Source organism: Corvus hawaiiensis, chromosome 4, assembly GCF_020740725.1.
Source record: "Corvus hawaiiensis isolate bCorHaw1 chromosome 4, bCorHaw1.pri.cur, whole genome shotgun sequence".
Lineage (NCBI taxonomy): Eukaryota > Metazoa > Chordata > Aves > Passeriformes > Corvidae > Corvus > Corvus hawaiiensis.
In genome coordinates this window covers 65,386,964-65,413,635 of record NC_063216.1, presented here as the reverse complement: position 1 = coordinate 65,413,635, position 26,672 = coordinate 65,386,964, and the positions used below count along the sequence as shown (strand labels likewise).

General features: G+C 39.7%; 1 protein-coding gene across 1 annotated transcript in view; it reads left to right on the top strand.

Annotated features, from left to right (window-relative positions):
- The window catches only part of SLC2A13 (solute carrier family 2 member 13), a 149,064-nt gene that overhangs the window by 22,651 nt on the left and 99,741 nt on the right, over nucleotides 1–26,672 (top strand). Inside the window, exons 2-3 of the mRNA XM_048300626.1 lie at nucleotides 6,285–6,444; nucleotides 10,273–10,481. Of these exons, the coding sequence (XP_048156583.1) occupies nucleotides 6,285–6,444; nucleotides 10,273–10,481 (369 nt within the window). The remainder of the gene's footprint in view (nucleotides 1–6,284; nucleotides 6,445–10,272; nucleotides 10,482–26,672) is intronic.

The window sequence follows — 26,672 nt, the reverse complement described above, 5'->3', positions numbered from 1 at the left end:
TTTTAAAGTTGGTAGTGTTAAAGTTTAACATTTTAATGAAAACTTGCTCTTTCAAGTTCATTGTAAGATACGTGAAGTATTTTACCTCGGATAAGTACCTCAATGCAGCTTTATATGTTAGTGAAGGATGTTCTGAAAGGAAATGTTTTAGTTTCTGCCTGTTCGTTTGGAGGTCCTAACAACACAAATTTTTGTAAAAAGGTGTGTATGTTCTTTTTTCTTAATAGAGATTAATGGCTGAGTTGCTGGACTCTGAAATAGGATCAGAGATTTCTTTGTGCCTTTTTCATGATTATTTTGCATCCTAATTTTAGTTTCCAGCTGAACAGTCTGGAGTCCCATGCTGGTTCAGGTCACCCCATTGTCATTACTAGCCCTGCCTGTGGGCCGGTACAGTCTTTTGATGTCATTGTGAACTGTTTAAAGGAGATAAGTGGTACAAACCCCTTGAGAGGCAGGTGGATATCCTTCTAGCTGGTTATGTTCCCTGGTTTGCTTGGTTTTCCTGCAAAGGGTCAGCACAAGCTGGACAGGAGGGACAGAACCATGATACAAAGAGACACCAGTTCCTGGATGTGCCTCCTCAGTACTGCTAGTTAACCATCAGTCCTCTTTATTACTAAGCATGAAAGACTAATTGAGATGCAGCAACAACAAAAGTTCGTCAGGAATCCTTCCCTATGTTTTTGCTGCTCCTGACACTGGTTACTGGCTGACGCCAGTGAAAAGACTGACACATTCCTACTACTGTAGAGCTTTTTTATTGTGCTGGGAGTAAAAGTGCCTCTCATCCAATATCCTGCCTCCAGCTTTTGTTGCTCATCTGTTGTTTCTATGACGCACCTTCCCTCCTATCTGCAGGAGACATGACAGGAGCTGTAGTGGAAGTCCTGATCTGGACAGGGGACATTTATATCTGTCTAATCTTGCAAAAAAAAAGTCTTTAAAATTATTCCATCTCCTTAGCATTTATGCTCAAATGCATTTTAGAAACAATAACTGGATTCCTTTGGTAGTCCTTGCATTTTCTACCATAATCTCATTTCTTAAAATATACTTACAATTCTAATTTTCATAGGAGCTCTCCCTGACTGACCTTTTTATTTCTATTGTCAGTAGGTTTGTAACTTCATTTCTGAACTTTTTAATGAATTCTTTATGATGCTTACAGGTAAATACTGGAAATACCTTTCTGGATGATAAAGTGATTCTAAGGTGTCTTTTCACACCTCTGTTCTATTGATTGTTTTAAAATTGAGCTGTGTGCAGACTTGTCTCTGCTTTCTAATGGTAAGTCTGCAGATTATATTAGGAGCCCTAGTAATTAGTCTCCTAAGTGATTTTAGGAATGAAAAAACATTTAATATGATGATTTCAGCCCATTGTGTAATCTGACACTTCCTGTATAATAATTAGATGCATCTTCTGGTCAAAATTTAAGGAACCTTCTGTTACGTTTTTTCTAAGCTATATCCTTTAATGAGGACAGAAAGTTCATGCCTTGGTTACTCAAGTGGATAAAGACTAGACTTGCCTGCTCTCTTTTCTCATATTTCATAGCTGTGGTGCACAGTGTAGAGCTTCTGCCTTCTCTGACAGATTTCCAGTTAATTGTTTTCATTTTCTTTTTCTCATGTCTTGTCAGTTACCAGCTCTATTAGTTAGGTAGTAATATACTTGCCTGCAGCAAGAATCTTTTATTTGGTGTGAGCAGTTTAACAGTGAGAGCATATTAGAAAATGTCATCTAAGTGTAAATGAAAGCATTCTCATAGAAAAGATTAAGGAAAGATTCCATTGCAGCTGTATTTGTTTTGCTAGGAAAGCTGTTCTTTGTTTTCAAATTTCTTTAATATTTAGCTATTAAAATAATTACATAACAAATACTGGTTATGTATTTTAGAGGTTTTTATACTTGACTAATACTTAATGTCTTGCTTCTGACTATGCCTTTTCAGAAGAACTTACTCTCCTATGTTCTAGTGTGTCTTAAATGGAAATCAGAGGAGGAAAGTCTGGAGAACGTTAGCGCATTCTAAGGCAACTAAAAGTAAATGAGTAATGTAAATAACACTAGAGACTCTAAAACATTATTTCTTTAAAGTGATATGATTTTTTCCCCTTATTTTGATCTGTTTCAGAATAGCCATTTTTACTCCTGGTGGTTTTTTTTCAGGAAGAACTTTGCTTTTGTGTGTGAATGCTTGCTGCATGACAGTCAGATAAACTAAGAAGGCTTTCCTAATTGCCTCCTCCTGTTCCCCAAAACCTCTTGCTGCACTCTTTCAGACTCAGAGTAGCAAAGCATATATTTTGATATTGAAATGATAATTGAAAGAATGTAACAAATGTGTCTTCTGAATTGAGATTTTTGCTTGAATCTTTTGAACCTGTAGGTTTTGGGACACACAGTAGAGGAAGTAAGGTCTGAGTAGAAATCCAGAAAGGCTGTTTTAGACAGCAACATTGTGAACACATTTCTCAGGGTGAGAAAGCTGGCATGGAAGTTGCAGAATTACCGAGTCATTTTGGCTGGAGATCCACATGTTGAGATGGTCAAGGCCTAAGTGAGCATGGTTCTGGGTGGGTGGCCTGCTGTAGCTGCCCCTTCTTGAACAGAGGGTAGACTAGATCTTCAAATGTTTCTGGCAATCTAAGCAATTCTGTGTGATTTTGAACTAATACTCTAAATCCTTAGGTTTCCCTAAGAAATCTTGTGTTATTTATTGCGGGTTTGATAATAAATAATTTCAAGTATTGTATTAATGCCAGTTGAATAGCTGGTATCACCGGCTAGCTTGTGATAGGACTGTTGAGGTGTGCAAGCTTCCTTTTCTCTGTTTATTCCTGTAGTCATTAACTTGTGAGAAGAATGCAGCAGAAACAATAAATCTGTTGTCATGATGCCTCTTGTTCAAGACTTCCTACAAACAGGTGTTAACTTTCATACCACCTCTATGTTACGCAACAGGTTTTAGTTTCACCTGTAAGAGGCAAGTGGTGTTGCTGGGGCTACCAGTGGTTCTAGCAGCATCTCAGGGCTGATGGTGTGCACTGAACATTAGTGAGAGCTGCTGGTCTGGCCAATGGTGTGGCTCTTCTGGATGCATGAGGAGTGTTTTTGGCTGGCATGTTTTGAACAAGATTCCTCTGCAGGTCCTGTGTAAAACCAGTCTTCATTAAGAGCTGAAAGGAGGTAAAAGGTAGCTTTTTTTACACAGCGTATATTGGTTTTGGTTGTGCACATCTTTCTAACTGCTTTCCAGTAAAAACCACATATGGATGTTGCCATCTTCTCAAATTAGCTTCACTACATGATTATATCAAAGATACATCTTAACATACAGTCCCCAAGAAGCCTATGGGAAGATGGCCACACTGCAGTGGGGGAATGAGCATGGGCATTAGAAGTGATGTGCCCAAGGCACGGGGGTGGCTGGGGGTGCAGTAAGGCTCAGCCTCACTAGGCCAGGGCTGTAGCGCCCTTCCCCTCTCCTCTGGTGGCAGCCACTGCCTCATGTGGGTCCTCAGTGGATTTTGTTTGCAGCAAGTGGACACATTCCTGTGCTTTCCCATAAAGGACTTCCTCTTTTGTGTGTGCTGTCTCCATTACTTTAATTGTTATCACTTTAATCTCAATCACTTCAAATACTGACATGAAAGATGGGAGAGAAGTATCCCTAATAGTGGGCTGGGTTTGAAAGTTCTCTGTCAAGTATACAAAGGGCTATTTGAATGCTTCTTTCCATGGTGCATGCTAGTTGGCATTGAAAATTGGTTGAATAAATTTTTAATGCTCTTTTTTTTTTTTCCCTGACATTTTTATTTGGGTTTTTTATTCTGTGCTGGTTGCTCAGTCAATAGGAGGAGGAGGCACTGGCATATCCTGGGAGGCTCTGCCGGGAACTGGGTTATTATCATGCTGAGAGGCTGCTGTGAGTGTTTACCTATCGCAACAAAGGATCTTCTCATGCCATTTTATTATTAAACAACATGTATTCCTTGCTTGAGCTTTTGGAGGCTCCCAGCGGTCCTGTCAGGCTAACCTTATTGCTGAAGATGATTTTGTGCTCTTAGTTTGGTAAGTCAGCCAGGCAGTGGGGCGTTGGCCGAAGCCTCTGCCATCCCATGATGAAGCCCTTCTACTGTGACACAAGCCAGGGACCGTAGCTGTGCTTCAGGAGTCACATGCATGCTTTTAGGTGACCCCATTTCTTCCTGGGCCTTGGCACTGGCCTGTGCTGGTGTGGGGCTGTCCGTATGGACCTGGTGGAGCTGCCCCAGGCTGGAAGATGTGGTGTCTCTGATGGTTCTTGGCTGTGCTCACTGTGCTCAAGTTGTATCTCAGCTGACTTCAGTCAAAATGTGGTTTTGGGTGGCTGCTGCCAATGTACTTCCCGTTATAACTACAAAAGAAATCACTTTTACTTGTCAGTATTGGTTATTGTAAGGAAATAGGGATTTGGGTCACCAAAGCATGTGCTGCACCCAGATGTGTTCTTTATACACTGTGGAACTTTGTTTTTACAGTTTGTATGTGTTCCTTGTGGACATTTCTGTTTTGCACAAATGACTGATCTCACAGTTAGTAGGAAATACTACCAGTGTTAAGACAGAATAAAAAGCAGCTGTGGTTTAGCATCAGTCCTTGTTTCCTTATGGTGATAGAGTTTTTAGCATTGAATTATAGCATGTCTTGGATTAGAAGGAACCTTAAAGATCATCTAGTTCCAATTCCCCTGCTTGGTCAGGGATGCCACTCTCTAGATTAGGTTGCTCAGGGCCCAGCCAACCTGTCCTTGAAATAGCACATGGAATATTTTTAAACTAAGTCAAGAAACAATTTGTTCAATAACAGTAATGAAATTACACAATAATAATAATGCATGGCCTTGTTTTTGTTTTTGGCTGTGGAAACCATGCTAAAGGTCTTTATAAACAGAGTTTTGTGAACACCTGATGTCTTCAGTTAGTTATTTTGACTTTTGCGTGCTTACTTGGATCATAGCTTCTCTCTTTCAAAACTATAGTTATATCTATCCTTTTATTTAATCTCAGTATACGTGCAATGTGAATTAAGGAAAGTTATTCTTTGTATCATTACATCAAACCTCGAAATTCCAATACAGCCCCTAGCAACCATTTGCTCTGGGTGTGCTTCTAGAGTTTGTTAGTTGCATTTTCTTTGTTTTCATCCTTTGGAACTCAGAAATCAAATTTGTCCAGCTTATTCCATTTAAATGTGTGCAGATTTTGACTGGAATAGAGTTAAATTTTAAAGCTAAGTCTGAAGTTTAAATCCAAAATACAGCCCATACTGGCTGCTATGAAGAATATTAACTCTAACCCAGCTGAAACCAGCACATTCTCCACCCCTTATTCCATCTAGATGCAGTGCATTCTTCTTACCCATGAACCTCCTTCCCATCCTTTGATGTAATACACAGATATCATTCCCATAGTCTATGGATCACCCCGTGAAATGTCTGTAAAGTGTCCATAAATGTCCATTGAGTTCCTTTAGTCCATGACTTTGGGCTCCATCTGTTAGGGTGGTCACTCAGGGCAGGAGTGGTTGGTGTTTTCTGTGGAGTTACAGGGCACCAAAGCCAGCTCAGTTCGGGTCACTGCTTGTCATGCCCACCCATGGCCAGCAACTCAGCCCCGTGCAGCCGCTTGCTCACTCCCTGCTGGTAGGATGGGGGAGGGAATTGGAAGAATAAAAGTGAAAAAACTCGTGGGTTGGGATAAAGACAGTTTAGTAGGTAAAGCAAAAGCCACACACACAAGCAAAGCAAAACAAGGAATTCATTCACCACTTCCCACGGGCAGGCAGGTTCAGCCATTTGCAGGAGAGCAGGGCTCCATCATGCGTTACGGCTACTGGGGAAGATAAACTCCACAGCTCTGAGTGCCCCCCCTTTCCTCTTTTTTTCTCCCAGCTCTATATGCTGACCATGATACCATGTAGTCTGGAATATCCCTTGGATCAGTTGGGATCAGCTGTCTGGCTGTGTCCTTTCACAACTTGTGTAGCCCCAGCCTCCTTGCTGGTGGGGTGGGGTGAGAGGGAGAACAGGCCATGACTTTGTGTAAGGAACATAGAAAACATCCCTGAATCATTAACACTGTTTCCAGCACAAATGTAAAACATGGCCCTATACTAGCTACTATGAAGAAAATTAACTGTCTCAGCCAAACCCAGCACAAAATAGTATTTTATGATGAAAAAGTGGTGTAGTATCTCTTTCGATTTTATAACTGTAACTGAATTTATTCTTGTAGGTGTAGCATCTATGACTGTGCCAGTGTACATCGCAGAAGTGGCTCCACCGCACTTACGAGGCAGATTAGTCACCATTAACAGTCTCTTCATCACTGGAGGGCAGTTTTTCGCGAGTGTTGTCGATGGAATCTTCAGCTACCTCGCGAAGGATGGATGGAGGTTTGTGAGCCTTCCTTGCTAAAAGCAAGCTGGTGTAGTCGTGATTTGGTTGACAGCTATTATAATTCGTGTTGGTAAAACAGAATTTACAGAGAAAGTGGTAAAACTGTATACTAAAATGGATCTTCAGTAATTAAATCTTGCCAAAATAGATCCATACTGCTTTCACTTAAGCTTAATATTCACAGTATGCACTTAACTAAACTTTAACATGGAAGAGCAATAAATATGCATCACAAGCTCGAATGATTGTCATGATGTTTATAAAGGTAGCTTGCCTTTTGCATTTAGAATAATCACATGCTGATTTTTCAAAAGGCAAATTTCCAGTAAGTAATACAATGTATGTGCAAAATAGAGGTGAATTTTGAATATTCTTAGTCTGAGCAGTGGTAATCTATCAGAACTGAAGGATATTGTAGCATAAATTTATAGTTAAAAGTTTGTTATAGAATAATAAAAATCTATTGTTTGGCCAGCACAAACCCAGTTCTCTCAGCCTCTTCTTTTATGTCACATGCTCCAGTTGTATGACCATCTTAGTGATCCGTTGTTGTTCCTGGTTTGCAGCTTTCTCTTACATTCGTAGTCTCAGTCTTCCAAGTGCAGCATGGTGTGTTGAGTAATGAAGAGCAATTGTTTCTGCAGCCTGCTGGCATGTGTTGCGTGGCTTTTGCTAAGGCAAAATGCTGAGTTTCATGTATGTACCAACTACTGCTCTGCTGGATTGAGTTGGAGCGAAGTGAAGTCAAAATTTTCTGTGAAGAAACAGACTGTCACCTCAGTAATGAGGTATCCAAGTATTCTCAGCTGCAATCCTGGAGCTGTTAATTGGGGATGGTGTACTGTCCTCAGCTAGTTTATTGCAACCTAAGGCTGAGCAGGAAAGAGTACAGATGGTCTGTCACCTGGAAGGAGTCACCAGCAAATGCGTGGAGAGAAATCACAAATGTTTACTCCTGAGTCATTACATATAAGAAGGAACAGTACAGCAGTTATTGTATCTCTTACTAAGTGGCTAAGCACTTGAGTGCTGCAACAAACAATAAGGAACTTTAATTTTTCTTGGTTCTGCTTGTTCTTGGAAATGCTGGATATTAAATTAAAAATAAACCAAAGAAAACAAATATTTAATGTGACCCTTATGTCAGGTTAGCTTTATAAACCCTGCTAATGCCATCTTAATAGTATTGCAGCAGTATGTCAGAGAAGGAGAAATGTTACAGCAGACTTATTAAATTTCATGCTGGATTTTTTCAGGTCTGCTAGACATCTGGCTTCAAACACAAAGTCTCGTAATCTGTATAGGAAAGAACAGTATTAGATTTCTGAAAGCTGGCTCACTGCATGAAATGTCTAAAATTGCCTGCTTTTACTCTAAATTGATTATATCAAAATGGCTTGTTCTGAAAAGTACAACTCTAGAACTTGCAGTGGATGGTCTCTCTCAATTAAACATTTTCTTTCTGGCCTGCTCCTTTTACTCATCTTTGACCAGAATTTTGTAGATTGGAAACTAACTTTAGTGAGGGAGCACTGTCTATACATTTCTTTCTTACCTTGCCTGTGATAAACAATCCAATAGAGTCCATAGAGTCCAGCTGGTAGCTTTAACAGGCTGGATCAAGCTTTCTGGAGCCTTGATTGATTTTGCCTCCTAAGATGATTGCAGGCACCCAACTGCTTAGTTCTGGAGGCTCTGCTGCATTTAAGTGACTGAAGGCCTTTGGAGGAGCAGAAATTTAGGTAATAGGAGTCTGAAGGACTAAATCTGCTTACTTAGATGCATTAAAACATACTTTTGTGTGCACTTTGACAGGATACAGCAGTTATTTTTAATGTCTATGAATTTGTTTTACTCTTCATTTGAAATAAGAAAGGCTTTCTAAATACCACTCCAGTGAAGATATCAAATCTACAATTTGGTGAGCTTCAATGGTCTATGTATTTTGTATACAGCTACCAAAATGTTTATGGAGAAGGAAAAGCGTAGGAAGAAATGAAGCTGTTAATGAATGAGAACATTAGTGAATTAGTGAACACTGTTAGATATGTTGACCAAAAATGACTCAACTAATAAGCCTTCCACAAACTTTGTGGTTTGAATTTATTTTCTTTCATATTCTTTTCTTTTTTAACTAATGATGAGCTATATAATTTTTAAGGTGTTACCAAAAAAAAAAAAAAAAAAGAGAGCTGCTCATCGAGCTCTTTCTAGAGCAAGATTTGCTTGTATCACCTTTGGAAATTTTGGCTGGTGTTAAGAACCTGAGGGCTTAGCTTGGGGGTGGGAAAACTGGTGTGCATGCACATTGTCTGGGATGGCCATCCTCTTTGCATTGCCTTTTGGGTATTCTTTTTACCATTCTCTAGTTTTCTGCCTGTTATACTGCCCATGTTTTCCTTTGTTAAATCCACCACTGCCTCTAAGAAAGTATTTTTCCATTTTTACTCAAAATGCATTTGGACTTGACAAATACATTTGATTCATTGCCCTAACATAAGGTTTTCAGTAATGGTTGTTCTCTCCTTCCTACTCAATTAGCAATCTCATGCATGCTTTATAAAAAGATCCAGGTGAGAGACTGCAGAATCACCTGTGAAAGCATGCATCCTGGGGTATGGAGAGAGGAGCTAGAGGAGAGATTAGCAAATCTCCTTCATCTCCTGACTGATGTCACGGTGTGAATCTGTTTATGAGTACAGGCTACCTCAGTATTCAGAGGTACTGGTTTCTGGAGGTGTTTTAATGATTATACCCACTGATGTGAAACCCATGGTAACAGCAATAATGTACAGGTGGCACCAGCACTGTTTAAAGTCTTTAATGAAAGGGAAGAGAATCTTGGTGAAGTGTAAATGGGAAAAGGTCAGATTTAAAAAGCAGAAGAAAATTATACATTGTTCTGCAATTCTTTTTATCCTTTTATTGTTTTATTGAAGAAATATAAAGATGTTATACGTATAGACCAGAGCCACCCATGAAAATTGGTGGTGTGCTTGTCTTCCACAGCCTTTTCCCCCACTTTGGATGGAGCAAATAGCCCTTTCTGGGTGTTGCCACAGGTGTCAGTGCTGATCTTTGGAAGCATAAATGTGCGTTTACCAGTGGTAATTCTCTGTTGAGTAGAGAACTAGCTGTAATGCTGTAAAAAGTTACCCTTGGGGATCAAAATACTTTTGATTTAAAACCTAACACTGCATCTGGCTGAAGATTTAAAAGCAGACTCTCTAAATAATCTGGTGTAAATTGCTGTGCTGGTGGAATGAACTTTTTGCAGTGTTTCTGCTTATAGTCAGAAATCTTCAAAAGTAAAACTGGCACATGTGTCTGTGTACATGTACTACTGACTAAATTATGCATTTTTCTCTGGCTATTTTTTTGTTTGTTTTTAATATGTCAGTGAAACAATTAGCAGGATTTCAATCTCATTTTTGACATCAACAGTACCCAGTTTTCTCCATGCATTTGCTTTTTCTTTCTGTTGATTATTGTCACTGAAGGGCTTATCAGTTTCCAAACTAGTAGAATATTTCAGGATTTTTATTTAGTCTAACTTAGTGTCATCAGGACCAGGGGCAGTAGAGTCAGTGGTGGCAGAATAGTCAACATGTCCTTGAGATTTCCTGAAAATGAAGGAAAGGGTCATGTTTTCTAAAATACCTGCAGAATATGATTCTTGCCCCCTTAACTTACAGTGAGAAAGAATTCGAGGAGTGGAAGATTTCATCTGTAAATAGAGTTCGAATAGGTGCAAGTGAATCTTCTCATAGTGTGGTTTTGTAGGCAAATATTAGGTATTTATCTATTTGCTTATTTATTTCCAGGTATATGCTGGGCCTGTCGGCTGTACCAGCAGTCATACAGTTTCTTGGGTTCCTGTTTCTTCCTGAAAGTCCCCGCTGGCTCATTCAGAAAGGCCAGACTCAGAGAGCAAGGAGAATTCTGTCTCAAATGCGTGGCAACCAGGCGATTGATGAGGAGTACGACAGTATCAAAAACAACATTGAAGAAGAAGAAAAAGAAGTTGGAGCAGGTATGCTGAGTACTAGTTGGCCACTCTGTCAATGAGGAGATAAAAATCAGAAGAAATGTTGAAGCTGTAGCCTCTGGGAACTTGATGTTTTGCTTTTTCTTGTCTGTTTTGCTCTTTGAAGTATTTCATGTACTGGTAGCTTTAAAAATGAAGATATTTCTATGATTCTGCACTTTTAAATTAGGTTCTGATTTCTTAAGTGAGGGAAAAGTAAAGTTGTGTAGGATTCTAAGTTTATACCACCTATGCTTGTGTGAGAATTGATTTCAGAAAATTGATCTGTTTAAGAATGGACATCTCCAAGAGTGGAAATAATAAAGTTTGGTTTCTTTCATCAGTGGAAAAGGCCAAACTGACACCAGAGAGGTCCGAAGGCCTCAATTATCCAGAGGCCCCTTCCCAGCAAACTGCATTCTAGACAAGAAGCCTTTGGAAAGATGTACAAAACTAGGCCTGTCATACAGAGATTCTTTTTCTGTAAAAGCAGCTTCTGAAAGTCCTTTTGATCTGCCCTCAAGAGAATAAGGCACCTAAATCAAATCCTTTTTTCACTCTCTTGAATCTTTATGCCATATTTGCTCAAAACTTTGTGTTCATGTATGTACTTACAAAATAAGATTACCTTTCGATTGACTTTCTGTACTCTGAATATTTTTTCTTTGCTTTCTGCTGGAAATGTAAACCTGGGAATGTCAAGTAAGGCTCTTAAGTAAGAGTTATCATTGATAGGAAAATACTGTAACTTCTCAGAGCTGGTGGAAAGAAAAATGGATGTTACTTTACATTTGTGTAAATTGAGATTCAGCATTTTATAATATCTATTCTCACTGCCTCACTGAGTTTGCCTTTGAACCTTACAATAAATAATTATGTGTCTAGAAAAAGTTATTTGACATATAGTTGAAGGATTTTCTAAATATTCATCACTAGTGTGAACCAGGGCTGGGGATTTTTCCTCACGTTATGTTTTTGAGGCTTTGGATACTTTTTTTTCCCAGTTCTTTGGGGTTGGGAAATGAAGTTCATTGAAGCTAATTTGTTAAAAAGATGAAGTGGATATTCATAGAACAGCTTGGGCTTAATAGTCATGTACTGAGGTTCTTCATTGTAATTAGGGATTGGGCTATTCAGTTCTGTGGAAAACCACTTAATGTCTAGTATTAAAGTTTAACGCTTTGTAGAAATAAAAGGAACAGGCCTACTCAGTCACTTGTTTTCCATCACTGGACCATAAGGTATGACCTTGCTTGTCACTCTTAAATCTTTTGTCATGATGCTTTTTCACAGTTGTGAATCACATGTGGTGGTGTAGGTGCAGTAGGACTGCTCCACTGTTAAATCAGTCCTCTATACATTTGTAACTTGGACTGGGGCACTAATTACAATTGCTGTCAGGGATATGCAGGTCTTTTCGTTTCCCCCACACACTTCCCCAAAAACTTACTGTATTCTTGGAGTTTAGTTAAATCAAGCACATTCCTAGGAGAAATCTTGGTTACAGAGAATCAGTGTTTTCCTCTCAGGTAATCTACAGATTCAGAGTTGTCACCCAAGGGCATTAAAAAAATGAGGGTAGTTACAAGTATATGCTGTCCCATTTGTTATAAATGCTTAGCAGACAGGCATTAGACAGCTATGGTCACTTTTTATTTTGATTATAATTGTACTTCATCTCATTTAACTCAAGATCTTCGTTGTTATAAAGAGGTATGTTGTGTCAGCATCAAGACATAGGTTGCTTTTGTTACCTTTCGATGACTTACAGGCAGTATTTACAGGTGGTGTTAAATTGTAATTGCTTTCATTTTTTGAGGAGTTGTCTGGATCCCCAGTATTGGATTTTGCTTGTGTAGTGCAAAAGCAACTTTCTGTTCATGGTTTCATTGGCAGGTTTTCAGGTATTGACAACTTAAGTGTGTGCTTCTGCAAAGGCTTTGCATTTTTATTTTTTTGCAATGGGTATATTAGTTGTGGGGGTTTTTTGTTTGTTTGGGGTTTTTTATATATACTACTGTAAAACTTCTTTTATTAATTTCTCCTATTTGTGGTAGACAGTGTTTTAAAATGCTAGTAAATAGCAATGACAAATGACTGTAATTCCTATCAGACATTTTGAACCTCATTCCAGTTTCACAAAAAACTTTAGTAAACCTAAACTGACAGTATGTGTACATGACATTCAAGGAAAGATGACTTTGCAGATTGAAAATCATCTGGCTTACTTTTAGGTAGAACTGCCTTTTCCTTTCCTGTCTTTTTATTTCTTGAAAAAGGGCAGATGCTGTTTTTCATTGACTGGTACACGAGCATCTTTGCCAGTTCCTTAGGGCATCACTTTCTAAGTGAAACTAAGGCTGTGTTTGACTCCTTCTCTGCAAGGGAGTAACACAATGTAGCCATAACATATTCTCCAGTCCCACACTAAAAAACTGTAATGCCTTTTGTAACTGTTTCATCAGCTGTTCTCATAACGGAAGAATGAATCATAGGGAAACTTCATCTGTATTGTTTAAGCTACTTTAAAGTTTGTTTTTTATGTGTGTCATAAAACTGGAGAACTTAATTGCGTTTTTCACATGGTCATCAAGCAGCTTCTGTCTTCAAAATGGCAAAAAATGCCTTCAGCAAGAAACTTCTGCTTCAGAAGTCTTCTGTACAGTTATGGGATACCTATTAAGTGAATGATTCACATTTCTGTATCCTTTCCAATATATTCAATCAAATTAGTGCTGCTGATATTGCTTAGCACCTTATATTTTAGCATTTTGAGATTGGCATCAGGAAAATAATGTACCTTTTTGACAAATACTTTCCTCGTGACTGGTTATGCAAATGACATTTTTCTGGCAGTCATGGATACTGCTTTTGCATGCTGTGTTCTGTACTTGCAGTGTGACTTCTGGTGCTGTAACCATGCAGTTTGAGAAGTGGAGGGGAGGGCACTGTATTCTGCAGTAACATTGCAAGACAAGTCAAATCTTGGTCAAGTCCAGGTAATCATCATCTGTTGACATCATCCCACTCTCAGATGCTGTAGCACAAAATCAAGCTGTTGATAGGAAAATTGGAATGAGGAAGATTTTAGAAAGTGTTCCCCAAGAGTTGTGCAAAGAGTAATTTATAGGCGCAGAGTGGCCTTCCCCTTCAAATATGCTGTGGATCTCACAGATTCCCTAGAGCTTAGCTTAGGTTCTGAAGCCTTATGGAGAGAAAAGGGAGAGAGCGGTCTGAAGGGGTTTGCAGTTGAGAGGAGGATCAAAGACATTGCTGGGAGAGCATTCTGGCACAACTCTTCCTGGCAAAACAAGTCTGACTCACACTGCTGCTGAATTGTAGTTTTTAGTACAGTTAAGGCAGAGGTTCTGTACTGCACCTTAGTTAAAAATAGGCAATCAAGTCATAGCAATGCAGGTAAGTGCTGGCACAGGGGCTTAATCACAGAATCATGGAATGGTTAAGGCTGTAAAGGACCTTAAAGATCATCTAATTACAATCCCCCTGCCAAGGGCAGGAAACCACCTTCTACACCAGGTTACTCAGAGCCTTATCTAGCCCAGTCTTGAACACCTTCAGGGATGGGGAATCCAAAACCTCTCTGGGCAACCTGATCCGGTGCCTCACCATCCTCACAGTAAAGAATTTCCTCTTAATATCTAATCTAAACTTACACTCCTTCATTTTAGGGCCATTCCCCCTGTCCTGTCCCTCCATGCCGTTGTAAAAAGTCCCTCTCCAGCCTTCTTGTAAGCCCCCTCTGCATACTGGAAGGCTGCTCTTAGAGCTCTCTGGAGCCTTCTCCAGGCTGAACAGCCCCAACTCTCTCATTCTGTGTTTGTAGGAGAGATGCACCAGCTGTGTGATCAACTTATTGGCCCTTCTCTGGATTTATTCCAGGTCCACATCTGTCTTGTGCTGGGGGCCCCAGAGCTGGATGTGGTACTCCAGGTGGGGGTCTTGTGAGAGCAGAGTAGATCGGGAGAATCACCTCCCATGACCTGCTGGTCACATCTCTTTGACACAGCCCAAGATGTGGTTGGCTTTCTGGGCTGCCAGCATGCACTGGTGGTTTATGTCCAGCTTTTTGTCCACCAGCACCCTCAAGTCCTCTTCAGGGCTGCTTTTGATCCATTCTTCATCCTGTATTTGTGCTTGAGATTGCCATGGCCCTGCTGTAGCACTTTGCACTTGGCCTTGTTGAACTTCATGAGGCTCTCACACACTCACCTCTCAAGCTTGTCAGGATCCCTCTGGATGATATTCCTTCCCTCCAGTGTGTCAACTGCACCACACAGCTTGATCAGCAAACTTGCTGAGGGTGCACTTGATCCCACTGTCCATGTTGCTCACAAAGGTGTCACCATACTGACCCCTGATGATTGTCACTCGTTACTTCTCTCCACTTGGATGCTGAGACTGCAAGTCTTTGAGTGTGACCATCCAGCCAATTTTTTATCCACTGAGTGGTCCATCCATCAAATCCACATCTCTCCAGTTTTGGAACAAGGATGTCATGCAGGACAATGTCAAATGCTTTATACAAGTCTAGGTGGTTGATATCTGTTGCCCTTCCCTTATCCACCACTGCTGTAACCCCATCGTAGAAGGCCACAAAATTTGTCAGGCCATGGGTATAGATGAAGAATCCTGTGCTCCTAAGCAAATTAAAGTGTGGGATTTGTGATGTTAGTTGTGGAGTGAGCACTTGAGAGTGAATTTAATGTGGTAGTTTGTGCGTAAAAATAAAGCTGTCTAGCACACCTTTTGTAAAAGTTTTACTGGCTGCCAATATAGTACTCATTTCTGACTGGAAAGAAATCATTATAGCATCCAATGGAGACATTTAAAACAGATTGTTAATTTTCCATATGCCCGACAGTACTACAATGTTCAATGCAGATTGGAGAAAAGCATCATTTTATACTGTCTTTCTGGGTGAAAAGTGTCTGCAAACTGCATGCCTTTTCCTCACACTCTTCTGTGTAGCTGTACTCAGGATGTGCCAGGATGCATGGATGGTATTTCACACAAAATCAGAAGTGATGTGTTTGGGACTAACTTAGCATCTTGATGAAATGAACGTCATTTGCATTAAGACTAGACATTTATTTTTGTGTAGATGAAGGACGTGTAACTATGAATGGTAATTAGGAGAGCAGTGTAATCTCCCCCAGCTCTATTTATCCCACATTTCTCTAATTTATGAATTAGGGTTGAGATTCTTGACCTTATCTGTTATGCATGTGGACCTTTGCCTTTTGTTATCTGTTGTTATCCATGTATGTGTGTCAGTCTGATCGTGAAGATGTCTTCTTTGCACGTGTTGTACGTACTAATTTTGCCATGTAACTACTGGGTCTCGGTGGTGCATGGAACTGCACTGCTTCTGTGAAATTCAGTGAGACATTTCTAAAATTGATCATTACAATGTAATATTGTTTCACCTTGCATTCTGCATCTGTACCAGAATGGTATGTGGTGGGCACTGCTTCTAGATTACACATTTTCCTGTGTTTTCATTATTTCAGTGCGCTTTTTTGTAATAGCCAAGCTTTTTTTGTGACACCAGGAAAGATGCCACTCTTTCAGTGTTGTAGGCTCGACTCACGTAACTTTGTTTGCTGTATTTCTTATTGCATCAGTGAGTCAGTCTCCATTTTAATGTTTTGTATTTCCCTGTTGGAGATAAATGTGTTATGACAGAAAGGTAAAACCACCTCATTGCTATTAGGTTTCAGCTTGCAGTTTTATCCATTTAACTTAAAGAGAGAGTTAAAATACAACATGATCAGGCAGGAGATCTGGACCCTTAGTCTTTCCTGGTTCCAGTATTTCTAGTTCTTGTACCTTTTCTTCTTAAGTAGTATTTTAACTTGTTAGTATTCCTATGGCTTTGGCTGGAACCATTTGATATGCATCTTTCTAGGGGGATATTTAGAAGCTTGCACTGTTTTCATTCTTAATCATGATTCTCTCCTTGCTTCTGGGAGTCCTTTTTATCCCAAGGCCTTTGCCCGACATGCTTGATGTTGAAAAAGAGATGGTCATGCTTATTATTATTGGATATCAGCTGGAATCTTTAATGAAACGTGGTAATACTGTGATGCTCTGGTAGGACTGTGCAGATCTCTGAATAGTTCCACTTCCAGACACTAAAAACCTTATTTGAAGTTAATTTTTCTTTTATGATAATTAGTGGCTTTTGTTATCTGTAACCATGAAATTAGGTGGAAGACTTTGGGGCAAAAGGAAACAAAGGATTTACGTTAAGGATTTGTTGAAGAAGTCCCCAAATACAATATGGGTGGTAGACATGTCAGCCTGAAATTCCTGCTTCTGGCAAACCGAATGCCAGGCTCAGTTCCAAGTGGGTTTTGCCTTTAGGTTTTGTGGGACACTTGGCTGATGCAAGAGGTACCTGAGAGGAATGTCTTTGTTTCATTCTTGTACTTTAACCATTTTTTATATAGGAGTGTTACTTTGTTCCCTTAAGAACATAAATTATTTCTGTATATGTCTCCATGGGAATTTGTTTCGAGTTGAACCCATAAAAAAGGCACTCCTGGATAATTAAAATTCATACAGTGTAAGCAAATGAAACATGGAGACAAAGTATGCTAGCTATATTTAGTGTGCAATCAGATAGCAAGAAAAAGCTTTCTACAGAACTTGGCAAGGAGTATTGAAAGTATGGATTACTATATGAAACTATTAATAGAGAGAGATAAAATTTTTGGTTCTCTTTCATCCTTAAAGTCTTTTAAAAGGGTAACTTATTCTTGCAGATATGACCTTTGAGACATACAATTTATAAAAAACATTATTGTTTTTTGCCTTGTCCAGAAATATGACTGCTATATTTTAAAAATAATAGGTTGTTTCTGGTATCTTGGAGCTCTGCTTATACTTTAAGGATCCTGCTGTTAGTGTGTTTACCTGGCAGGGTGTTTCAAGTCGGTCTTGCTTCAGTGGCTTCTAACCAAAACCAATCCCTTAATCTTTCACCTTGGTTTTCAATATACTGACAGAAAGTGAATGTTTATCTGGAAATGGTGGTTAATGGCCAGTCTGAAGATCACAGATCAGTTGTGTGCTTTGCCTGAATTCCAGACAGATTTCTTGTATGGTAGTCCTGAAGGACAGGAAAAGTAAAACTTGGTAAAACTTCCTCTAGGTATAGGGAAGCACTGAAAGGCAGGACACTTTGGTTTAGTTTTGTTTCTTTGCCCCACTTCATATCCACTATGAAATTTCTGGAAGTACACTTAGCTTTTTATTGACAGTATTCATAAGCATTTTATTAGTTCACAGCTTCTGAAGCCTACAAAAAAATTCAAATTACAAGTCTGTAAAATAAAATTTAAAATACTTCATCTCTTATCAGTTCAACAACAGATTTGAGCATAATGAATTTGCTTTAAGCCAAATGACATTCACAGATTGAACCCAAATTTGCTGATGTTTGTATAGTTCAGAACTGCTACTCTTCTGAGGTTGCTTGTGGGACTACATGTCTGGAAACACTATTGGAATGCATCACTGAACATTCAGCTGCTCCCCATGCTTTGTTTAGGAACAGGTATCTGTTTTGTGAACAAAATTAGGTTTCAGGGTGAAAAAGTGTTAGAAGAGTAAGACTACTAATTAACATCCTTCTGTGAGAGAGAATTTCTTCTAAATCAAAAACTGTCTAAAGAAGAGGCTGGGAATAAAGGATAGTGTGTTTTGTTTCAGTCATGTCCAAGGAAATAGGAATTTGCAACTTGTGCTAGAAAAACAAATCCCTATGCTTCCTCCCCCTCCCCTCTGGACAATTTAAAATGGAATAGTTTATTTTTCTTTCATAATATGAGCAGCCAGAATTAGACGGTTTTGGCTGGCTCTCAGGTATTATAATTATCTCTGTGTCATGGTTTAGCATAGTTTGGGTTTTTGGTTAAAGAGGGCTCCATCAGCCACGGAAGTGATTGTTTTGCAAAGAGGTGCTTACAGCTTCCTCTAGACCCAACAGAACCAATCAACCGGCTAGTTTGAACATCGGCAACTTTTTAAAGCCACTTAAGAAGCTCGACACGCCTCTGTGATCCACATTTAAGAATGAACAAAGCCCAGGAAAGCTCTTTTGCTGCCGGCTTTCGGACAGGTAACTGGGGGCTCACGGCGTGGCTCAGCGGGGCCAGGCCGAGCCCTGCTCGGGTCGGCCGCGGCGCGGCTTGGCTGAGATCTCAGCCGCTTCTGCTTCACTGGACACCCGGCACAGCCCCCTCTGTGCGGGCCGGGCCGGCCGGGAGACAGCCACCCCGGAGCCGTGCAGCCCTGCTCCAGCCGCGGCCCTGCTCCAGCCGCGGCCCTGCTCCAGCCGCGGCCCTGCTCCAGCCGCGGCCCTGCTCCAGCCGCGGCCCTGCTCCAGCCGCGGCCCTGCTCCAGCCGCGGCCCTGCTCCGCGCAGGCCGGGCCGGTCGGGACACAGCCACCCCGGAGCCGTGCAGCCCTGCTCCAGCCGCGGCCCTGCTCCAGCCGCGGCCCTGCTCCAGCCGCGGCCCTGCTCCGCGCAGGCCGGGCCGGTCGGGACACAGCCACCCCGGAGCCGTGCAGCCCTGCTCCAGCCGCGGCCCTGCTCCAGCCGCGGCCCTGCTCCGCGTAGGCCGGCCCCCCCAGCCCCCCAGCCCTGCTCCATGCAGGCGGCCCCCTCCAGTGCAGCCAAAATTCATCTGCGGCTGCCGCCCGGCGAAGATGAGGTGATCAACAGTGAGAGGCGAATTCCAGCTGCGGGGCCCAGGTGAGATCAAGCCTTCTAGTGTTGTAAGTTCCCTCCAGAACAAATGAAGCCTGCAGACGTCAATCCTCTCCTGAATCAGAGTAAGAGGAAAGGTGGAGGCAAGTGAAGAAAACACCATAAAGACACTAAAGTTAATGAAGAAGGAAGAGCTGAGACCCTGAGGGAGGAGAAAGAGGAGATGCTTCAAGCCTAGAAGCTGAAATTCTGTTGTAAAGCTATGGTGGTGATGGACTATGATACATCAGAGTACCCGTTGTAATTTCATGAAAGCATGGGGGGGGTGGAGCATTCAAACTCCCAATTGTGAGCAAAAGTACCTGTGCTGAAACAAGCAAATGTTGAAGTAGCTGTGATTTGATGAGAAGCTTGAACAGAGAGAGATGAAAGTGATGAGGACCCTTGCTCCCAGGGCAGGAGGAGGGCCTCTGTTCCTGGAGCTGAAGATACTCCCAGAGATAGGTGAAGAGAACCTTTGTTTCTGAGCAGCTCAACCTTAAAATGGTACCCCAGTAGCTCAAGATTGGACCCTCGAAAACAGTTGTGGGGAAAGCTGTAAGTCAAGGGAAGGGACTTTCACATGCGAGCAGAGAACCATCCTGGGCGGCTGTCTTGCTGTGACATTGAATCCATGAGAGAACTGTTTCTTGTGGAGATGTCTCCATGGCATGAGCAAGAGAGACTCGTCTCCCTAAGTGAACTGAAAAAGATTGTTACAGAGGTGGTAAACTGACTGGGAATCTCAAGGGTTGTCTTTTTAGGTTGTCAGTGGGAGAAGGGAGAAAGGTGGGGGGAAGAGAAGTATTCTGAAGGTTTAGTCTGACTCTTTTTCCTTCTTTTAGGTCTGTTAATAAACTTCTTTATATTCTTTTAAGTATTGTGGCTGCTTTTGCTTTCTCCTAATTCTTATCTCACAGAAGGAAGATAAGTAAGTAATGGATGTTTTAAACCAAACCACTACACTCTGTTTCTTGTTTATTGTCTCTTAGGGATAGCTACAGAAATTCAAATTTATAGAAAAATATCTATTTCTTTTAACACAAAACCTACTTGTTTTTGGACTTAAATTATTCTAACTGCGTTGACCTAGATGAGTTGCTAGAAGCTAATGGCTTTTGGCCCCAATTTCCATGTCTTCTCAGAGCTCAGTTCAGTGCTGGAAAGTGATAAGCTAGACATATTTCTTGGATTTTTGAGAAGTAGTGCTTAGTTGTATGACTTGGCCTGTTATTAAAAGTCTTCTATATAATAGTATAAACTTTAAACAACATTCGTTACATTTACAATAGTTCCTTCTCAGTCAGGGGAAAACCCCAAAAATAGTGCGGCATGTGATGAGGTTTTGGGAAAGCTGGACAAAAGATTCCTGCAAAAGTGAAATTGAAGGGCTTGGGGGGAATATTCTTGGTCAACAAAAAGAAAAATGGATGTGTATAACATGATTAATAGTAAAAGAAACAGAAAAAATTAAAAGCAGTGTGCTGAAGGGCAGCTTGGGTGTGAATTGGGGTGCCAGCAGTGTGGTAGCTCGGTTGTGTTTAGAAACGGGAAACATGGTTTTGAATTTCCTGTGTACTCTTGTGAGAGAGGTGGGCACACACTGCCTTCACAGCACATTTGTGCTTTGGGACTTGGGGTTTTTTTGACATGATTACACTGATGTACTTGTTTCTCATCTGAAATTGTAGATCTACTTTTTCTATTTATGTATATCTTTCTTAAGGAGTAATAAAATTATGGTGCCTCTAGAGCTGCAAATGGTATTCAAGAGCTCAGTTAATTAGAAAAGGGAGGAAGGAAAAAAAAAAAGGCCTAGTTCTTCATCATTTCTCTGCTGAATCCAGCATCTGCACTGAATACACAATTCTAAGTCGAATTCTCCCACTTGAGTCTCCTGTTTGCATGCAGCAGGGATTCAGACAAATTATACAGAGATGTGTGAAAATGTTAATGGATATGGGGGAATTTTTTTTATAGACTGCTGAGGAATATTTTTAACACTTTGCTAAGCTTAGTAATATGGTTCTTTGAGTTAGCTCTTAGAGTAGGTTCTGTGGAAAAGTTGGAAATAATGTTGCAGCTTCTTTGCTCTCAGACCTTGTGAAGATGAGTAGAAACTCTAAAATGGATTTAGGATTTTTAATAACAATATTTATATGTAGATGCTGAAGACAGGTAGCTGGGCAGTCTTTATCTATTGGTCCCACTTTAGCCTTTTCAGTATAATCATTAAAATTAAAAAAAGATTTTTAGATAACGCTGTTTTGCAGTGTTGTATGACCTGCATCAGTGCAGAGCTGACTCTTCCTCTGTAGCCTTTTATGTGACAGGCTTTGCACAAGGGTAGGGCTTGGTCCATCTAGCAGATGTTAATGATTCTTCAATAGCAGTAGTTTTGCTTTGATTCAGTAGTCAGGTGAGCACAGTGTTCATGCAGCCTGTTTAAATTGAAGTATTTTGTTAATAGGAAGAAACCATTAGAGAGAGAAAAGGGTTATAAACAGTGTTTGCGCTTATTCCTTTTACATAAGGCCATGTTCTGCTTCTGCAATATAATAAGGCTTTGTTCTTTCTGGAGACCTTCGTCAAGGTATTGTCTGCCTGATTTTTGTCCATCCTTATCTTTTCTCTTGTCTTTTAAAATAACAGCATTGGGTGTTTTTTTGCTCTCTCTCTCCTGCTTTCCAGACACTTTGTTCTTCTAGTGAACCTGAAGGGTTTGGTTTAGAATAAGCAGCCATCTTTGCACACTGCCTGATAGTTAATCTAAAGTATTCATGCACTGAACATTGCAGCAAATCTTGTCAAGCAATGTGACATCTACCATAACTGGCCTGCTGCTATATGTGGATTGCGTTTTGTTTGACTGAAGTTGAATTTGGAAAAAAACAAACAAAAGCTTTAATGTAGTTTGTTGCTGCGTATGTTGCTGCTGTAATCTCCCAACTACCCATCTTCTTTTCCACAAATATTCTTGAGCTTTCCCTATGTTAAGAAAGCAAGTTGTTGAGATTTCTTCCTTTGGAAAAAAAATGAAAAATGGTATGGTACTTCCATGTTGGCTCTTTGACTAGAATATATATTTGGGCCTAGTGCTTTCATCTAGGAGATAAGAAACAGGTTCTTTTTTTACATTGATTCTGTTCGACTGTAGTTTTTACAAAGGCTGAACTAGTTCAGAATTGTGTTTTATTCATGATGTTTTGGACAAGAAAAAGTTAGAATTCTGCTTTCTTTTTTGGTCGTGTGTTGCTTGTTTGGGTTTTTTTTAGCAGTATCCCCTAAGCCATTGAGATGCTCAACAACTGTGTAGTAATGTGCTGGCCTTGCTATTGAGCCAAATCCCTAGGAAAGAGCTTTCACTTTGTGTTATTTCACTCCAGAACAGGAAGGGTGAGCACAACCTCTTCCTTTTACCATCTGAATGAATGTGTCTGGGGGCTTACTCTTTTTTGGGGTGTTTCTATAAGTGAAGTATTTTCTAGGAATTTTTTACACTATTTTGTATACTAAAATACTACAAGTCTCCTGGAAAGTGTCCATCTAGATTAGAGGGGGTTTTTGTGGTTGAAGCATGTGTGTGTGTGCACAAGATAACTACTGCTGCATGAATGATTCACAATGAATAATTTTCCTAGTTAATTTAGGCTTTCTTCTTGCCATTTTTGCTATGAACTCTTCGGAAATTGTGGCTTTTACAAATATATAACAGTATTTCAATCATGTTCCAGAAATACCTGCACAAATAGAGCTATGATCAGGTCAGTTAACAATTGAGAAAACGATTAAAGAAAATTTAAAAAGAATCAGTAAGACCGGTCCGTCTCTACCCCTGTTTTCAGGTTTTCCTTTTCCTGAAAAAAACCCAAAACAACTTCCCCACAACAAAAAACCCACCCCTACCATCAGCAATTCCTTCACCAAAAACCGTTGGTCATTTTTTAGCACTTTTCTTTTCCCCCTTAGGAAACTACTATTCTGTTGAGTGTCTTTTTCCTATGAGGAGAGGATCACTCCACTGTTCCTTGTAGTGGTCAGTTTGTGTATGTTTTTTTTCCCTTTGAATGGTTAGAATAATCAGAGATAAATATCGCATTTATGGATAACGGTGTTTTGAACATTTTTGTTGTGATTCTGCATATACTTGAGTATTTCTGTTTAAGAAATAATGTTTTCTAAGCCAGTATAATTTAATGTCTGTGGATATTCAAATACATACCGAAAGTCAAAAGGAAAATGTTGTTATCTAGTCAAAATAAGTTATCTGCAGTGCGGCCATGGTGATTTATGAATGAAAAAAGAATTTTTTTTCTCCAGTATTGTGAATTATATTTAAAACTGTTCTGTAACTTAATGTTGGGGGAACTTGAAAATTTTTTTTCTTTTCCCTGCCATTTTGAGTGAGTATTGAATTCCTGCCTTGGAGAGTGGACTTCAGTCCAAAATTTAGCATTGGTGAACCTTACATACTGTTATTTTCCCCCACTTCTGTTGCAAGGAGCTTGTAGAACTGCTAAGAAATTGCTGAGAGCTCAAGTTGCTGTCCTGCATGTAACAGCTTAAATATGTTCAGTTGAACATGCTGCATGTTTCTTCTGCCTTTCCTAGTGAAATGACGAGTTTTCCCATTACTTTTATTGTAGTGGGTTACAAAGCAATCATCTGTGCTGTAACACATACTAGCCTTGTTCTGTTGGTGGGTTTGCAGAGGTGGGCAGGAGCTGGTGGGAACCCACTGCTGGTCGTGGGGTGTCTGTGTGCCCAAACCCATGTGAGCTAGGGGCTGTGAGGACTTCAAGGAACTTCTTTCCCTTGTAGAACAGTACTCTAGTACTTTGCAGAAATAGTTTAGATCTTTCTTTTTGTACTAAAACTGCATGACTATATTTGGTTTTTTATTAGCACTGAACGTCTTAAATTTTTTGTGTGCATTCTTGTTGTCAGTGGCTTTAAAGAGAACAAAACTAGCATTTTCTTCTATGCGTTTTGACCTGTTCCCCATCTCTTATTGAAATGGAAAAGTTTAATTACAATTATTTCATAAAATGGTGCATGACTGCGCTAAACATTGCATTACTATTGAAGTAAAAGTCAGCAAAAGTATACTTGAAGTTGGATTGATTTAAAAACATAAACAATTTTAAAGTAATTCTGGCCTTTTGAGTTTATGTAGAGTAGATTGAGGTAATTTATTTTTACTTTAATATAAATGTTCTATAATTATCTGACACAAACCACATGGGATTTTTCATAGTAGCTGAGATGGATGCAGCTCATGTTAAAAGTATGCAAGTATGGATGCGTAAATGAATAAATTATGTCTTCTCTAGTGTATGATATAGAAAGTAGGCAATTGAGCCAGAAGACTTCCTTTTGAGATAAAGCAAACATACGTTTCTATGGCAATAAAGGCAAATGTAAAATGTAGGTGGTTCTGACTGTTGCTAGTCTAAAATAAAGGTGGCAGTTGCAGAATAGTACATTTCATATCCAAAAAAATCCAAGATTTTTATTTAAGAAAAATACATCTATATTGCCCTATACTTAATTTTTAAAGTTTTTGAATTGTAAGCTCTTTTTGACATATATTTTCCCCCTCCTTTAATTTCTCCTTTTTTCCACTGTGCATAGCAAAGATATATATATATATAATCTGCATATATGCAAATCTTTTATCAAGTAGATTTTATTAAGTAGATTTAAATGGTGATACTTATTTCCTTTGCATCTTTCATAACTTGTTGAGACTTCAAATTTTTAATGCTTGTGAAGTGATGATTATTTTTAGTAGTACTCAAGAGATAAGATGCATGAGAGTCTTTCATCAGAAGATAAAATTAGAGCAGTATTTACCAAAGAACAGGAGGTTGGTGGGGTGGGTAGGGGTTAACAGGTTGCAAATAAATAGGGTAGAACAGAATAAGAAGTGTTTATCCTACTCTAATTAGAGTTCAGGATAACAATGGAGACACCATTTCATTCTAGATTAGATCGTTCAGAGCTTCACATCCATTGAAGCACATTCTTAGAAGAATGATGTATTATAGAATACCCGATTACCACCTGTTCATGAGTGAGTTGCCTCCAATTAATCATCCTGCCCTATCTGTCGTATCATTCAAGCTCTTTGCTTTTTTTCTTCTTCCCCAAATCTTCCCCAAATCCATAGGCTAGACTTCAGAGGATTCAAGATTCAATATCTGTGGGATTTTGTCTTTCTAAGAAGGGAGTGTGGATATCCTAATTCGTACATTAAAGATTATATTTTGCAGCCAAAGTTTCTTGTTATTTAAGCATCGCATGCATGCATAAAATAGAAATGGTATCTTTTTGGTCACTCATACAATTTGATTTTTTTTGCCATACCCTGACAGAACTGTGCAGGAACTCAAATTCATTTAGCAGGATGGGAACATATGGTACTAGTCTGAGGTTGAAACTGGGTCTTTCAGTTGGTATTAATGTCAGATTTCATAAAGTCGTCTTTTGCAACAACAGTCAAGATTTTCTTGAAGTTACAGCCTGAGAATATTTTGTGTGAAAATATCAACTTAAATTTGCAGAGATTCTGGTATTATCTATGAGGTGCGCACTGATTGCCTTCATCACAGTGGGTGCTCACGTGGCTGTCCTTGATAATTCAAATAATTGGTGTTAACTACTCAAATAGAATAAATCTTGAAAAGACATAGGGTTGGTGTCGCCTGATTGCTGCCTGTGGTACTGGGGTGACGGGTTTGAGTTACCCATTCAGCAGGAAGAATCAAGACCTAAGGAAAGGGCTTTGGATATCTGAGCTGCCAGGAGCCAAAGAAGCTGTTGGTGTTGAATACTTTATCAGGGAAAACCAGGCAGTTTTATATTATATAACTCTGTGAATAAATGCACCAAGTTATGGTTGATGGAAAATTTTGTAAGCCTAGAAATAATGTATGTACTCCAAGGCTGCATCATGATACGTTGACACACAGTATTTGTTGTAAATCCTGGAAATAAACAGAAAGACATATTTTAAAATGTAGCTTCATTTATTCTACATTTGAATGCAACTGTAGTGTAATCCAGCAGTATTACAGAGGAGATAGAGTTTATTTTTTTGTTATTTAGTTGTTTTGAGGCAAATTGTTTGTATTTTACAAATTTGAGATATTATTGTACAGTTTAGCATTCTGTTCTGATCCAGGAAACATTCCCTACTGTCTGTAGCCAGGTCTTTTGTGCTGTGAGAGCCTGGCTCAAAATACAAAATATTGTCTGGTCTGTATAGCTCTGTTTTTGACAATTCCTCCCAAATGTGGCTGATGGAGGCCAAGATATTCTCTGTTCAGGTGCGGGCAGATCCATTAAAGACAAGAATGCTGAAAAACCTTCATGGGTCTTTGATGGATGTAGATGCATTTTACTAGACTGCAATTTATA